At 37.9% G+C, this 14,162-nt stretch overlaps 1 protein-coding gene across 2 annotated transcripts; it reads right to left on the bottom strand.

Annotated features, from left to right (window-relative positions):
• Positions 1-2,980: 2,980 nt before the first annotated feature.
• On the bottom strand, positions 2,981-8,525 carry LOC145056934 (Nucleoporin autopeptidase). 2 transcript variants are annotated; one of them, XM_079004661.1, is made up of 14 exons: positions 8,373-8,525; positions 8,085-8,215; positions 7,906-7,967; positions 7,234-7,518; positions 6,325-6,909; positions 5,966-6,193; positions 5,255-5,886; positions 5,066-5,141; positions 4,792-4,843; positions 4,566-4,704; positions 4,354-4,470; positions 4,121-4,289; positions 3,981-4,043; positions 2,981-3,904 (listed from the first exon to the last, which is right to left on the bottom strand). In XM_079004661.1, exons 3-14 carry the CDS (start codon positions 7,922-7,924, stop codon positions 3,219-3,221), a joined length of 3,051 nt encoding a protein of 1,016 aa, XP_078860787.1. In that variant the 5' UTR covers positions 7,925-7,967; positions 8,085-8,215; positions 8,373-8,525; the 3' UTR covers positions 2,981-3,218. The 2 variants fall into 2 exon arrangements, with proteins under 2 accessions (XP_078860787.1, XP_078860788.1); XM_079004662.1 differs by having other exon boundaries at positions 8,085-8,182.
• Positions 8,526-14,162: the final 5,637 nt, after the last annotated feature.

Below are 14,162 nucleotides of genomic sequence, written 5' to 3'. Positions count from 1 at the left end.
AGTTGAAGAGAAATCTATTAAGCCTTAGAGGACCAAACCCACGTATGTGGCAAAATATGGGGATGACTTGTGGCTAGGGGTGAAAGGAAAAATCATTAAATTACAAAACTATGTACAATATGTATACTATGTATGTATGTCATAATAACCATCTTCTAGTAACTTACTAAACCCTAAGTGTCTTTTCAGCGTATTTATGTCATAATGACCATCTAGTATCTATTTGTAAACAATCAATATCATTAGTCATATAACCACATTCAAAGATAAAACCCACTTACAACCCTCCCCCTCCCCCCCCCCCCCCACACACACACACACACATTCATACAAAAGGAAGACATTACATGTGCAACTAGTGGCAAATACGACCTCATTAAACTAATAAGGCGGCATATCTTGCAGGACTTTCAGAGAAGCAAAACGGTTATGAACTTTTGGGAGAAACAATAGAATCATATGAAAATAAGGGAGGAATAGTCGAACAGTTGTGTGGATTGCCCCATGCACTCAAAAAAATGAGAAATATCCAAAGAACTACGTAAATTGCCTCATAACACTCAAAAACTGATTTCACAATTGTATATTAGTAGGAGTAGGGATTAATATGTGGAGAAGCTTAAAGCCCCATTTAATATCATAATCAAGCTTCATCAAAGGACGGTGATGGACACATTGATTGACAACCTGATCAGGGCTTTGTGAAGGAAGTTAAGTTTATGGTTTGTTTAGTATATTTTTGGCAAGGACATCAATGTGTTAATATCATAATCAAACTTCATCAAAGGACGGTGACGAAGGACACATTGATTGACAACCTCAATGCTTTGTGAAGGAAGTTAAGTTTATAGTTTGTTTATTATCTTTCACCGATGTGTTAAGCTTGTAAGTTATGTTGCTTTAGATCTTTTTTGGGAAGTGGACGTGATAAGGATGTGTAGTATTTTCTTCTGAATAGTATTTAATGTAATCAGTACTCTTTCATTCTGAAGAGGATGCCATGTGAAGCCTTGTTCAATGAGAAGAAAGGAGACGATGAAGCATTCTTGAATGAAAGGATATGAGACGAGAGAAAGAGAGACAAAAGAAGAAAACATGAGAAAAAATGGAGTGTCCAATCTTGCTTCTAAATGTCACATTAGTGCCAAGTTCACCCATGTGGGAAGTGACAACCGGTTGAAACCAGCTCAAGCGGCTAAATAATGATAAAATTGGAAGTTTAGATACTTAATTAGCACGATTAGAAATTTAGTAACTAAAAAGTGACAATTTTAAGACTTTCATAGTAACAAATGCCAAAAGTCTTATATGAAGACCGCATCAAATTCTAATGAATACATTATGTCTCTCCTTTAGTGACAAACAGTTAGGGACTTTCTTTTCTATTTAGTGGACTTAATGAGTTAAACATTTAATCTTGACAGTTATATATAGGGGTGAGCAAAACCAAACCTAGAAACCAAAAAAACGACAAAAACCGATAAAACCAAAATCGAAACTAAAATAGAAACCGATGGTTTGGGTTTGGGTTTGAGTTTTTTAAAAACCGAAATATTAGGTTTGATTTCAGTTTTACAAAATGCAAAAACCAAATCAAACCGAATTTATAAAAATATATATTTTCTATACATATTTTGTAAAACTATATTAGAAACTTTTTCTAGCTCGATTGGTTCAACACGTCACTCATAGACCTTGTGGTCTCGTGTTCAAGTCTTCTTGTCAATGTATTTTGTTCAAGCCTTTGAATTTTATTATGTTATACAATGTATCTCACATCAGTGGTGGGATGAAACTCTCTCTTATCTCAACCCTTATATTATACACCACCTTCCTCTTTCATTCTAAGGTTTAAGGTATCCCACATTGATTGTGGTATAAAACCTATGCCTTCCTCATCATTCTACATAAGATTTATCATACTCTTGAGAAAGTTAGCTTAGTCCAAACCTAAAATTTTGTTAAATGGCGACTTAGTTGCTAAGTTTAAGATTTATGGGTTTAAAATCAATGAAACCGAAACTGAATCGAGTACAAAATCAAGACACCGAAACAATTGGTTTTGGGTTCTAGTTTTCTAACAATCAATAAATCGGTTTGTCGATTTTGTTTTAGGTCAAAATAACTCATACTCACCCTTAGTTTATATATGATGGTTGCTCTTTTTTTTACTTAATCTATACTGAATGACGTTAAACCAAAACAAACACAGCTTAGCTTACTATACGAAGACATTAACTCTTTCCCTATTTGTTCTGTTCTTTTTCTCTCATCCCCTTTCACATTAAAATTGACAAAAAGTGTTAATGGCGGGGTTGCTCTGACTCAAACAGCCCTTAGAAGCGCAACACTCCGGTAACGGATCCTTTTGCAGGTGAAGGGGCAGAGCGTTCCCCGGTCTCTTGGCAATAGTTTACCTTTCTAATGTTCTGCCTTGATGAGTGGGAGAGGTAGCCGAATTAGGATATCACTACTGGCACGGACTGCGTAGGAAGTTGCTTATCTGTCAATCGTGTTGGGTCTGCCGTTCAGTTGAAAACTATGAAACAAGTTTGTGGTAGTTCAAAACTGGAATTGGCACAATTACGTTTATTAGAAGTGGACAATCGAGTGGTTGTACCAGCCAAAAGTCATCTACGTATCGCCGGACCGCCCCCACAGACGAATAATAGGTATCAACACTCCAGGCAGAGTTAGTGAGCCATGACTTAGTTTCTGGATCAATACGGTAAAATCAACATTTATCTTCGTTCATATTGTTTAAGAAAGAAACATGTCTTATCTGTTTTTAACATAATCTTAAACAAAATGAGTATATGTTATCTTTAATATACAAAACCTAACGAATGAAAAAAAATAGCCCTCCCCTTGATCTTTTTTGAACATATTCTAAAGAAAATGTGTATACGGTATCTTTAATATATTACGACACTAGTCGTTTCATACATGATTTATTGATTCAGCCAAAAAAAACAAAAAGTAACAACACAATATCAGTTTTACTCGAACACCCACCATAAGTTGCAAATTTAACAATTCATGTTTTTCCATTTCACCAACAGACATCATAACAAAACACCAAAAAGAAAAAGAATATCAAAACCTGATTGACCATATCTTGTCAAAGTCAAACCACAATAACAAACACAAACACAAAACACCCCATCACAATCACAATCACAATCACGATCACATGATTGTATATATGTATATACTTATCAAAAACAAACTCCAACATCATCATCATCATCATCATGAAGCCCATACTTGCTAAAATGTTTAACCCTAAACTTCCACTCCCCTTTAACCGGATCATACTCCACAAACTCCGCCCCTTGATCCTCCGCTTTCTTCTTCAACATCTCCTTATACTTCTCAATCCTCGGGCCTTCAGTAAAATGCTTTCCCGTTTTCTTATCAAAACATTTTATATTCAAAAGTGTGACTTCAGCCGGCTTATTCAGCCCTTGTCCGATCGGCGGCTTTTTCGTTTCATCCATGTAGACAATCACTTCGCGATGATTGAATTGAATCAGCGATTCCAATTCCAGCCTTCGGACGTCGGTTTCCCCAAGGAATTTAATGGAGCCGTAGTTGTGGCGGCCGACTGTGAAGTTGTGGACGCGGCGGCAGAAGCCGGGTTCGGCGCGTTCTTTGGCGGCGAGTTCTTGGATTCGCGGTTCGGTGTAGTAATCGGAGTGGCGGAGTTTCGGCATCAGAGCTTCGATGTCGGCACCGTGTTCGTATACGATTGCGGCTTCTCCCGCTCGGTGGCCAGTTAGGGAGATGTAGGAGTCGGATTTTGGCGGGGAGTGGTCGTCGTGGTGGTGGTGGATTCCGTTTTGTTTTTGGGGGGTTTTGATTGGTGTTTGTTCCTTTAGGGTTCCGTTTTCGGAATGGTTTCCTGTAATCAAAGATTTTGATATTAGTATGGAATTGAGTTCCAAAAATTCCAATTGCACTAAAAGAAATGATCTTACTGTTCCCGTTATCTGTAGAGCGACCATTTAAAGGAGGGAAAGAAGCAAACCCGGTGTATTCACCTGAATTCAAATAACAAAAAATGAGATAAAAAATGATTATTTTTTATTTTTAAGATAGCATCAGAGAAATAGTTTACCGTTTGTTTGTGCTGGAGAAGATGCGTTTTTTAATTTTTCAGCAGATGATTTGCCAGGCCATTGTTCAAGAGGGCGAATAACCAAAGCTCTTGGATTCTCCCTTGGAATAAAAAGAGCATCTGCTTTTGGTGTACTGGTAGTCTCTTCATCATCACTAAAAAACGAAACCTGTGAAAAAAATCAATCGGATCAGTAAAAAACAATAAGGGCAAAATAGTCAATAAAATATTACCTTTGGCCCGTCGTTTTTCGGGTGATACTTTCTAGCAGGCAACCTAACTCGCCTTTGAGAAAGATGGCGAGAAGTCAACACGGATGAAATCCTAATGGGAGCAGGTTTATCAACAACCTGTAGAAAGAAACAAACAAAAAAACTTTTAAGTTAACTATTTAAATAAATAAAAGCACGATGTAAAATTTTAATTAATGATTTTATATACTTACTGGTAAGCTGGAAATTCCATATTGAATTGAAGGTGCATTTCCCACACGCCCAATTGACATTTGAGGCATTGCTGGTAGAGTTCCAAAGGGATTTGTAATAGACTGTGGTTGTGCAACTGCAGGAGTTTGACTTGCTGACCTGTCATCTCAAAGATATGAACATATTATATTTTGGAAATGTACTGTATTTAAATAATAAAATATACATAATGCAGAGGAAGCATACATTTGTCCAAAATTATTCTGACCAAAAATGCTTGATGTCCCACCAATGCCACCTGTCAAGGAGAAAAAAGCACAGAAGTAAGAAGAAAATTAAAGGAAGTATAAATTACAGAAATGGTCCTTGAGGTACAATGGAAATTACAGGTTCAGTCCAAGTTCCAGTTTATTGTAACAAAACTGAAACTGGGACTGAACCTGCATATTCACAATATCACAGGGACCATTTTTGTAATTTACGCATAATTTCAAAAAGTTTTCCATTGAATCACAATCACCTGCTGGCGCCCCAAAGCCAAAACCACCTGTATTCTGAGTTGGTTGAGCCGATTGAAATGGCATTGAAAGGGAAGGCTGCATATAAGCAACAAAAAACATAAGATTGTTACTAAATATAGAAACCTTAAATTCTAAACAATAATTACATTCATTAATGATAATTAGAATAATTAACAAAAGGAACTCACAGTTGTCTGATTAAACCCCATGCTGCTTGATGCCGGGGTGCTTGAGAACAAGTTCCCACCAAATGCATTTGATTGACCGAAAGCCGGAGCACTCTGCCCGAACGACGGGGCAGACTGCCCGAAAGCCGAGGTGGTCTGCCCAAAGGGAGAGCTTGTTTGACCAAGAGACGGTGTGGTTGACTGGAACAAGGGAGAGGATTGCGTGTTGCCAAAGTTTAATCCACCACCAAATGACGGAGTTGCCCCTTGAGCTTGAGTTGCACCAAAAATAGAAGTTGATGTGCCAAAAGTTGATGTGCTTGGAGCACCGAAAGGGGAAGCGGAAGTAGTGGATCCGAACCCGGGAGTTGACCCGAATACCGATGGAGTTGGTGATGGTGTTGACCCGAATGGGTTTGATGATGTGGCACCGAAGGGTGAAGAGCCGAGTGTAGGAGTGGAATTACCAAATCCGGGGGTTGAGAAAGTTGAAGTTTTTGGGGCGAATGGGTTTGAAGGTGTAGTGGAAGAAAATGGATTTGTGTTTAATTGGGTAAATGCTGGAGAAGAAGAAAAAGGGTTTGATTGTGTGGTGTTGTTGGTGGTGTTGAATCCCATTCCACCAGAGGTTTGACCTGCAGGATTTGGACCCCCTGAAATAAAATAAATATAAATTAATAAGAAATTGTATTTGGAGAGGATGAAAATATGGAATGAATCATTAATAATTACCTTTATCTCCTTGTTGATAATCTTCCCATCTAAGTTCTTCATGACTTTTGTCTTTGTATGCAGGCATTGCTGAAATGGACTCAAGCTTCCCAGCAGGCTGGGTCCCACTACCACTGTCTGCTTCAGGTGTTTGAGCATAAGGAGTTACTCTACTTCCACCACGTTGACCACCAAATGATGTTTGACCAAAACCCGGACTCCCAAATGCTGGTGTTGTCGTCTGACCACCTGCATTTTTGTGTTTTTTTCATGTTGATTAAATTTCAACAAAAAAAAGTAATAGAAGAAATAAAAGTATAATGTTGTAATTGGAACGATTTTTGAAATACAATGTCTTAATCAAACAGAAGAAAAGGTACCGAAGGGAGAACTCTGAGCCCCAAAAGCTGACGTGGCAGTGCCAAACGGGCTGCTGCCAAATGCTGACGTGGACTGACCAAATGCAGGACTTGACCCGAAACTAAAAGGGGAGCTAGTGGCACCAAAAGCGGGTGTACTCGATTGACCAAAAGCCGGGGTACTTGATTGACCAAAAGCCGGTGTGCTCGATTGACCAAAAGCTGGTGTGGAGGATTGACCAAAAGCCGGGGTGCTGGATTGACCAAAAGTGGGTGTGCTAGATGCACCAAAAGGGGAGCTACCAAATGCAGACCCTGTGGACCCAAATGCAGGGGTAGATGTGGACCCGAAGGCGGGTGCTGATGTGGCACCGAAGGCGGGGGTAGATGTGGCACCGAAGGCAGGGGTGGTTGAGGTCCCGAATGTTGGGGTGCTTGGAGTGCCAAAAGCAGGTTGACTTGGAGCTCCGAATGCTGTTGACCCGAATAGATTGGTTCCAAATGCGGGTTGACTTGGAGCTCCAAATGAGCTTCCGAATGCGGGTTGTGTTGGTGTTGTGGATCCGAAGCCACCGAATGCGGGTTTTTGTCCGAATACGGAAGAACCTGTAATTTGAATTAGAAAAAAGAAATAAAAGTTACAGATGTTTTTCCACTTGACATAATTATCAGGTTTCACTAATTTTGTTACATCATCTTTCAGCAATACTTTTTCAAATTAACCATTTTAACGAGTTATATCCAGTCAAAATGGTTAATTTACAGAAACTGTCGAAAACTTCCATGGTTTAATTGGGAGATATCAAAATAGAAGTGCTTAAACTGCTCAAAATATAATGGTTTTTCTGTAATTTTCATGAAAAGGAAACAAAAATAGTACTATAGAAACTGAAAATCGAACTGCTTCAGTAAATCTGTAAATGTACTTACCACCAAAAGCTGAAGATGAAGCACCAAAGGCTGGAGTTGAAGAAGCTCCAAAAGAAGGCATTGAACTACCGAAAGCAGGTGAAGAAGAAGCACCAAAAACTGGTGAAGAAGCTTGGGTACCAAAGACACCAGTAGAAGTGCCACCAAAAATAGAACCACCTGTTTGTGCACCAAAGGGAGATGTGCTACCAAATGGTTTTGGAGCAAATGGGTTGTTATTTGCATTATTGGTCTGCCCAAAAACTGATGGGGACCCAAAGGGACTATTGGATGACTGCCCGAATGCTGTTTAAAGAAAACAGAAGCAATTAGATTCATGATGTTGTTGAATATTGCATGATATTCACTTCAAACAATATGAAGTAGCTTGACAAAAAGAAAGAGTGTGACATATGTAATAGTCTTCTGCTAACTTTTTCCGATAATCAACAAGAAGAATTAAAGCAGCCATAAGGTATTCCATTATAACATATGAAATCTACACACAAAACCAGCCATTGAAAGGAGAAGTACATATATATGAAAAACTGGCGAATGGCACTTGCCAGAATCCCCATCGATATTTTTTTAAAGAAAAAGCTAAAAGACAGATGCATTAAAGGGGAAACAAAAGGAATATGCATATCAACATCAAGTGGAATAGGTTCAAAAAGGTGAAGAAATGAAACTTACGGTTGCTAGCACCAAACATCGTTCTTTCCTATAAGTTCACAGTACACGTCCCGATCCAAATTCTGTAAAAATTCCAAAACATCTTAAATAAACGAAACAAATAACTTCATACAGATGAAACAAATCGATCCATAACCAAAAACATTCAAAATACGCTCTAAACATAAACAGATACACACCTTCAAATTCGTATCCACTATGCAGTTATCGAAACGTGTGCACCGGAGCCCAAACTTCTGCAATTGTAATCAACTATCCGCGCTTGTTCAAATTAAAACTGGCAATCCATTCCACAAATAAAACGACAAAACTGTCAACAGATTGATACACACCCATTAATGCTAGGGTTAATTGAAAGCAAACTTAATATGAAATTGACCAGATGAAAATAACATGTCGATAGCTAATAATCGAAATACATAACCGATGAAATCATGTGTAGATGTAAGCTAGGGTTACGATCATACCTAGAGAGAGAGGGATGGACGATGAGGATCGTGGATCTATAAGCAAATAGGGAATTGCGTCGCCTTCGACTCGCAAGAGAGGGATAGAAAGAGAGACGATAGGTCACACTGGGAAGGGTAAACAAGACCAAACACCCAATATACTGGTAATTATTATTTCTTAACCGTATACATGGGTTAACTTCGTATATTGAGTCCGGCTACATTTAAAATTAGCTTACATCACACGCTATTTTTATTACGAAATATCATGTATATAATATATAATGTAACAACTAGTATTTTGTCTCTTGGTCGTGCTTTTTGTAAATTAAATTTTGAAGATTATTTTGGTAAAAATTAAATGCCGTTATATTTATTGGTAGATAAATGTATAAGGCCGATACCACTATCGGTGGATGAGGTTAACATGAAAGTTTAAAAACTCGATGAGATTAAAATGATATCAAAACGTAGATAAACTCGAATTTATACCGACACATACATAAAAAGTACAAACAACGATGAAAAGTCCGAAAAATACTAATAAAAATTTTCACTTTCAAAACATCAAAATCATACAATCATTTGTTCGAAACCAATCATAGTAAAATGTATCTCTTAAACATCAAAGTTAAATGATAATAATCAATGCGGAAAAAACCAGCAGGGGTGTTGTGCAGTTAAGTCGGGCTCTTCCCTTTGGAACTGGAAGTGTCTGAAAATATTTAAACCACAAATTTGTAAGCACAAATCTTAATGAGTTCTCTAAAATATCATATACCATACATAACATCGGGCCCCGCTCACATAACGGACCTTGCCCAACACACAAACGGGCTCTGTCCAGCATACAAACGGACCCTGTCCTGCACACAAACGGACCCCTCCCATCACACAATGCAAGAGTCACAAAGACAGCTAGCATCCTACACAATATAGTGAGAAGACTCGCCCTTCTCATGAAGTCAGACAAACCACAAATCAATGCCATAAAAAAGGTGCTACAACTCACATGTTGGATCAAACAAGGTCCCTCCTTAGTCTATACTCTAGAACTAGCATTTTGACCGAAATTCAACCCAGGTCAACAAAGTCAACGGTCAGAGTCAAAGTCAACAGTCTGCATCACCATCAGCTGACCCTCACGTTGTGACCAGCCCATGGTTACATCGTGGGAAAACAAACGCAGCCTGATCACAAACTCAGTCACGATCCAACTCAGTCTTGTTCAAATCCATTGCCACGTTATGACAGCGTCCGTCCAATATAATCGGTGAACCCGCATCGTCACGTCGTGACACCCATATGGTTACGTCGTGGGAACTACACAGAAGCAGCTAAATGCATTAAGCCCCTAATCCATTAAGCCAATCATCCTAACCTCTTAGAGGGCTTTCCTTTCTCCAAAAACATTCTAAAGATCAGTGTTTTAGACACATGTATGTTCAATGCATGTCTTAAACTCATGATCAGTCAAGATGGTGAAAATGGAACCAAAATCATATACATGGATTCAAAACTACACCAAACTCCATATGTAAAGCATATAACCTTCAAGGGACCTCAAGGATCCATAAAGTTGCCAACTTTATGGAATCCTTCCACCCAAACTTTCCCAAATGTGGCTAAAAGGGACAAAAAACATAGATCTAGAAACCTAACGTATAAAGATTGGAACTTGATTACTCACAAAGGTCCAGAAAATGCTCAATGAAGTCTCAAAACTGGCCAAGATGCTCCTTTCACCACAAAAGCCTTCTTTTTCCTTCAAAACCCACCAAGAACACCAATATAAACTCAAAAATGGATGAGAGATATTAAGCTTTCTTCAAGGGGTTTAGGAGGTGATGGGGTTGAGGGTAGAGAAAATGCTAGCCCTCACTTCCTTTAAATAAGGCCTAAGCTCGGAAATTAGGGTTTTGTCCATTAACAGATGTCACGTCGTGACCAACATAAAGTTACACCATGACACCAAAATGAGACTCACGTCTCTTGCGGTCATGTCACGTCGTAGCGATGCTTCCCACCACATCATGACCCACTAAGAACTCATAATTTACTTCAATTTTCATACCTTGAGGATCCATATGTTACAAACGAAAGTTCTAAATTTACGCTAAAATGTTGACCACCTTGAATTTATATCGACACATACATAAAAAAAAAACCAATTAAAAAAAGTTTTTTTATAAGTTAACAAATGAAAGTTATTAAGAAAAATCAGATTATATATACACATGAGATAAACAATAAAGTTTAGAAAATATGGGTGAAAGCGATATATTAAAAAATTAAAAAATGGAGGACAAAAAAGAAAAAAAACGGCAAGGACTAAAATTGTCAAATAAAAATGAAGTAAAGAACTGTGGAAAAAAAATGCTCGTGGTTGAAATTATTAAAAGTGGGACCAAACAAAAAAAAAAGATTAAATATGTCAAGTAATATCATCAGCTTTTTGTTATTATATACATTTGTTTAATTAAAACAAAACTCTAAAAATAGTCCAAGAAAAATGTTCAAACTATTAAATATTTAGATTGTTGGTTATTTTGAGCTAATTTTGTTGCTTGTTTGATCCTTCCGGAAAAATTAAATGATTGTATTACCCTTGTAATTATTTTCCATTTTTCTTTTATTTTTTAAAATTTAATACTTATTCATCTATTTTAATAATTAAAAAAAAAAGGTCACAACCCTACCTTTCTCTTTTTATCTTTAAAGAATTAATAATTTCTTAAATGTGAATTTTTGGGATGTTAAATTGACATTTGGGAAAAAAAAAAAGAATAGATCGCTTTTCGATGTATCAGTGGTTAGCAAGTTTCCAGAGGATTTGTCTGGTGTGCTTCCGGAGAGGCAGGTTGAGTTCAGGATCGGTATGATCCCCGATGCGGCCTCGATTGCCAAGGTATTATATTCGCCTTGCACCACCTGAGATGCAGGACTTGCCCATACAACTTCATCAGTTATTTGGCAAAGAGTTTATTTGATCGAGTAGTTCGTCATGGGAAGTAATGATATTGTTCGTCAAGAAAAGTGATGGTTCGCATCAAATGTATATAGACTATAAGGAGTTGAACAAGCTAACGGTGAAGAATTATTATCCATTTCCGATGATCGATGACTTATTTGATCAGCTTCAGGGTGCATCTTGGTTCTCTAAGATTGATTTGAGGTTAGGATACCATCACACGGTGTTAGAGAAGAGGATATGCAAAATATGGCCTTTCAAACTCGTTATGGTTATTATGAGTTCATGGTGATGCCATTTGAGCTCACCAATGCATCGACGTCGTTCATGGACCTGATGAACTGGGTGTGTAAGTCGATGTTTGACCAGTTTATGATTGTATTCGTTGATGATATCTTGGTCTAATCCAAGACCAAGGAGCAGCATAAAGAGAACATCTGTGAGATTCTTGGGGTATTAGAGAATGAGGGGTTGTATGTCAAGTTCTCCAAGCTCAAGTTTTGGTTACGCGAGGTTCAGTTTTTAGGACACCGCTTCAATCAGGACGATATCATGGTCTATCTGGCGAAGATCTAGGTGGTGGTGCAGTGGGAGGTTCTAAAGTCTTCAACTAAGAGCTGCAGTTTTATTGGGTTAGCATGTTATTACAGGAGATTTATTCAGGATTTCTCCAAGATTGTCGTCCCTCTCACCCGCCTGATGAAGTAGAATGTTGTTTTTTCAGTGGGGGCTTGAGTGACATACAACATTTGAGACCTTGCAACAGAAGCTATGTAAGGCGCCAATGTTGACCCTTCCTGGGGGTGTTGATGGCCTTGTGGTTTATTATGATGCTTCGATCACATGATTGGGTGTCGTACTCATGTAGAGAGGTCGGGTGATTGCTTATACTTCAAGACAACTAAAGTTGCATGAGACTAATTTGTTGACTCATGACTTGGAGTTGGGAGGCTGTGATTTTTTCCCTCCATATTTGAAGTCACTACCTATATTGGGTCTGTTGTATTATTTACACGGATCACAAGAGTTTGAGAGACCTGATGGATCAGCCGGATCTGAACATGAGGCAACATAGATGGCTTGATTTAATGAAGGACTACGACTACGAGATTACGTATCACCCGGATAATGTCAATGTGGTGGCTCACATGTTGATTCTCAAGCCGACTAGCACGCTTATTCAAGATCTTTGTTTGAGGATGACTATTGTGACACCGCTTTTGGATATGATTACGAAAGTGTTGGTTGAGCATTCAAGGAAAAGCACCGGAATAGTGAAAGGGTAGTTGGTCAGGTTTTTGCCTTCGACATCGACATTCAGGGTTTATTGACTCTGCATGATAAAGTGTGGGTTCCTTATTTGGGCGGGGCCCGTCAGATATTAATGAAAGAGACACATAAGTTGAAGTTTTCGATTCATCTCGGTGCCACGAAGATGTATCAAGATTTCAGGCATGATTATTGATGGCCCTGCATGAAGTGAGATGTGGTATGGTATGTCGAGAGTGATGGGTTTTCTAGGAACCCTATTGTCACACCCCAAAACCGTAATGATGGAAACGTTCTGGGGAGGAGGACGTCATGTACAGTATCACAACAATGCATAATAGTAAACAAGCAACAACATCATCCATTGCATTAATAATATAATTTTAATACAAGTGTGTTCTGTGTATGGTTTATAAGACACCAAAAATGAATAATAAAAATAGAGGCGAGTCTTGAAAGCTCTGTCTTCTCAAATACCTGGTCATCGGTACATGTCTATTGGTGACCTGAGAATACAAGTTATTTTGAAAGAGTAGATCAGCATTAAAGCTAGTGAGTTCATAAGTATTTTAGTGTCATGATTTGTATGAAAGTGTTTGAAAATGTTTGATGTAAATGTTTGTAAGTGTTTGTAGTAAATGTTTGTATCACCTAGAAAATCCTATATTTTCTACTAAAAAGGTACCCTTCTACCAAGGGCCGGATGTTTTGTTTGTTGTGTTGTTTGTAAAAGTGTGAATCTTTCCCACGTATGACTATCATTACCAAAATATAGATTACATTACCATTTATGTGAGAAGATCACATTATGAATGCAATGGGAAAATAACAATGTACTGTAGTATTGTATATAAGTAACTACCAATGTACTAACTACCTTAAACCGGTTTCTTAATTAAGGTAAAATGTGATATGATTGTAACCATACTTGATCAACTAGTAAAACACGACGCTCGAAGACGTCGAAATGGTATGACATTGGTCACTTGTAGACCTGCAGGTCCCACTATAGCTAGCAGCAAGGTGTAGGACGGTCAGTCCCGTATAGATCTATACACAAATTCACGCTCTCCCTCCAGGAGACTTTGGTTACAAAATGTGACACAGCAGTAGATTGTCATGCCATGAAGTAGTGGCTCACATTGTTATAGTATTTTAGTGTTTGTATAGTATACTCTAGTGTATTGTATGTTCTCTCTGTTCTAGTGTATAATATGCTCTCTTTGTATAGTGTAGTGTATGTTCTCTTAGTTTCTCATCATAGTATGTTCTTTCTGTTTCTCATAATAGTAAGTTTGTATTGACTCATGAATGAATTGACTCTTGTATGTTTCATTGTACTAGAAGTAGTGAGTAGTAAATCCCTAAACTATACCTATTATAGTTTACTAGTAATGTTGTTTGAATGACTGAGTATGTTTGTACACCTTTGCTACCCAAAGGTGCTGAACTGATGTAAGAACTTTTATATCTATACATATATACATAATATATAACTGTAACACACCATTTAGTAGATAACTTAAATGCGAAGTAGTGTAGCAAGGAGTTAGTTTTGGAATTAAGAT

This window comes from Lactuca serriola, chromosome 6 (genome assembly GCF_051521515.1).
Source record: "Lactuca serriola cultivar US96UC23 chromosome 6, Lser_US96UC23_V15, whole genome shotgun sequence".
Lineage (NCBI taxonomy): Eukaryota > Viridiplantae > Streptophyta > Magnoliopsida > Asterales > Asteraceae > Lactuca > Lactuca serriola.
This window is presented reverse-complemented; position numbering and strand designations above follow the sequence as displayed.

What these genes read in the sequence shown, in the direction of transcription:
- LOC145056934 (XM_079004661.1), bottom strand. An exon ending in TGGGGTTTAATCAGACAACT is followed by an intron (nt 5,142 to 5,254) that starts GTGAGTTCCTTT and finishes GCTTATATGCAG; the next exon opens with CCTTCCCTTTCAATGCCATT. An exon ending in TTCTCCAGCACAAACAAACG is followed by an intron (nt 4,044 to 4,120) that starts GTAAACTATTTC and finishes ATTTGAATTCAG; the next exon opens with GTGAATACACCGGGTTTGCT.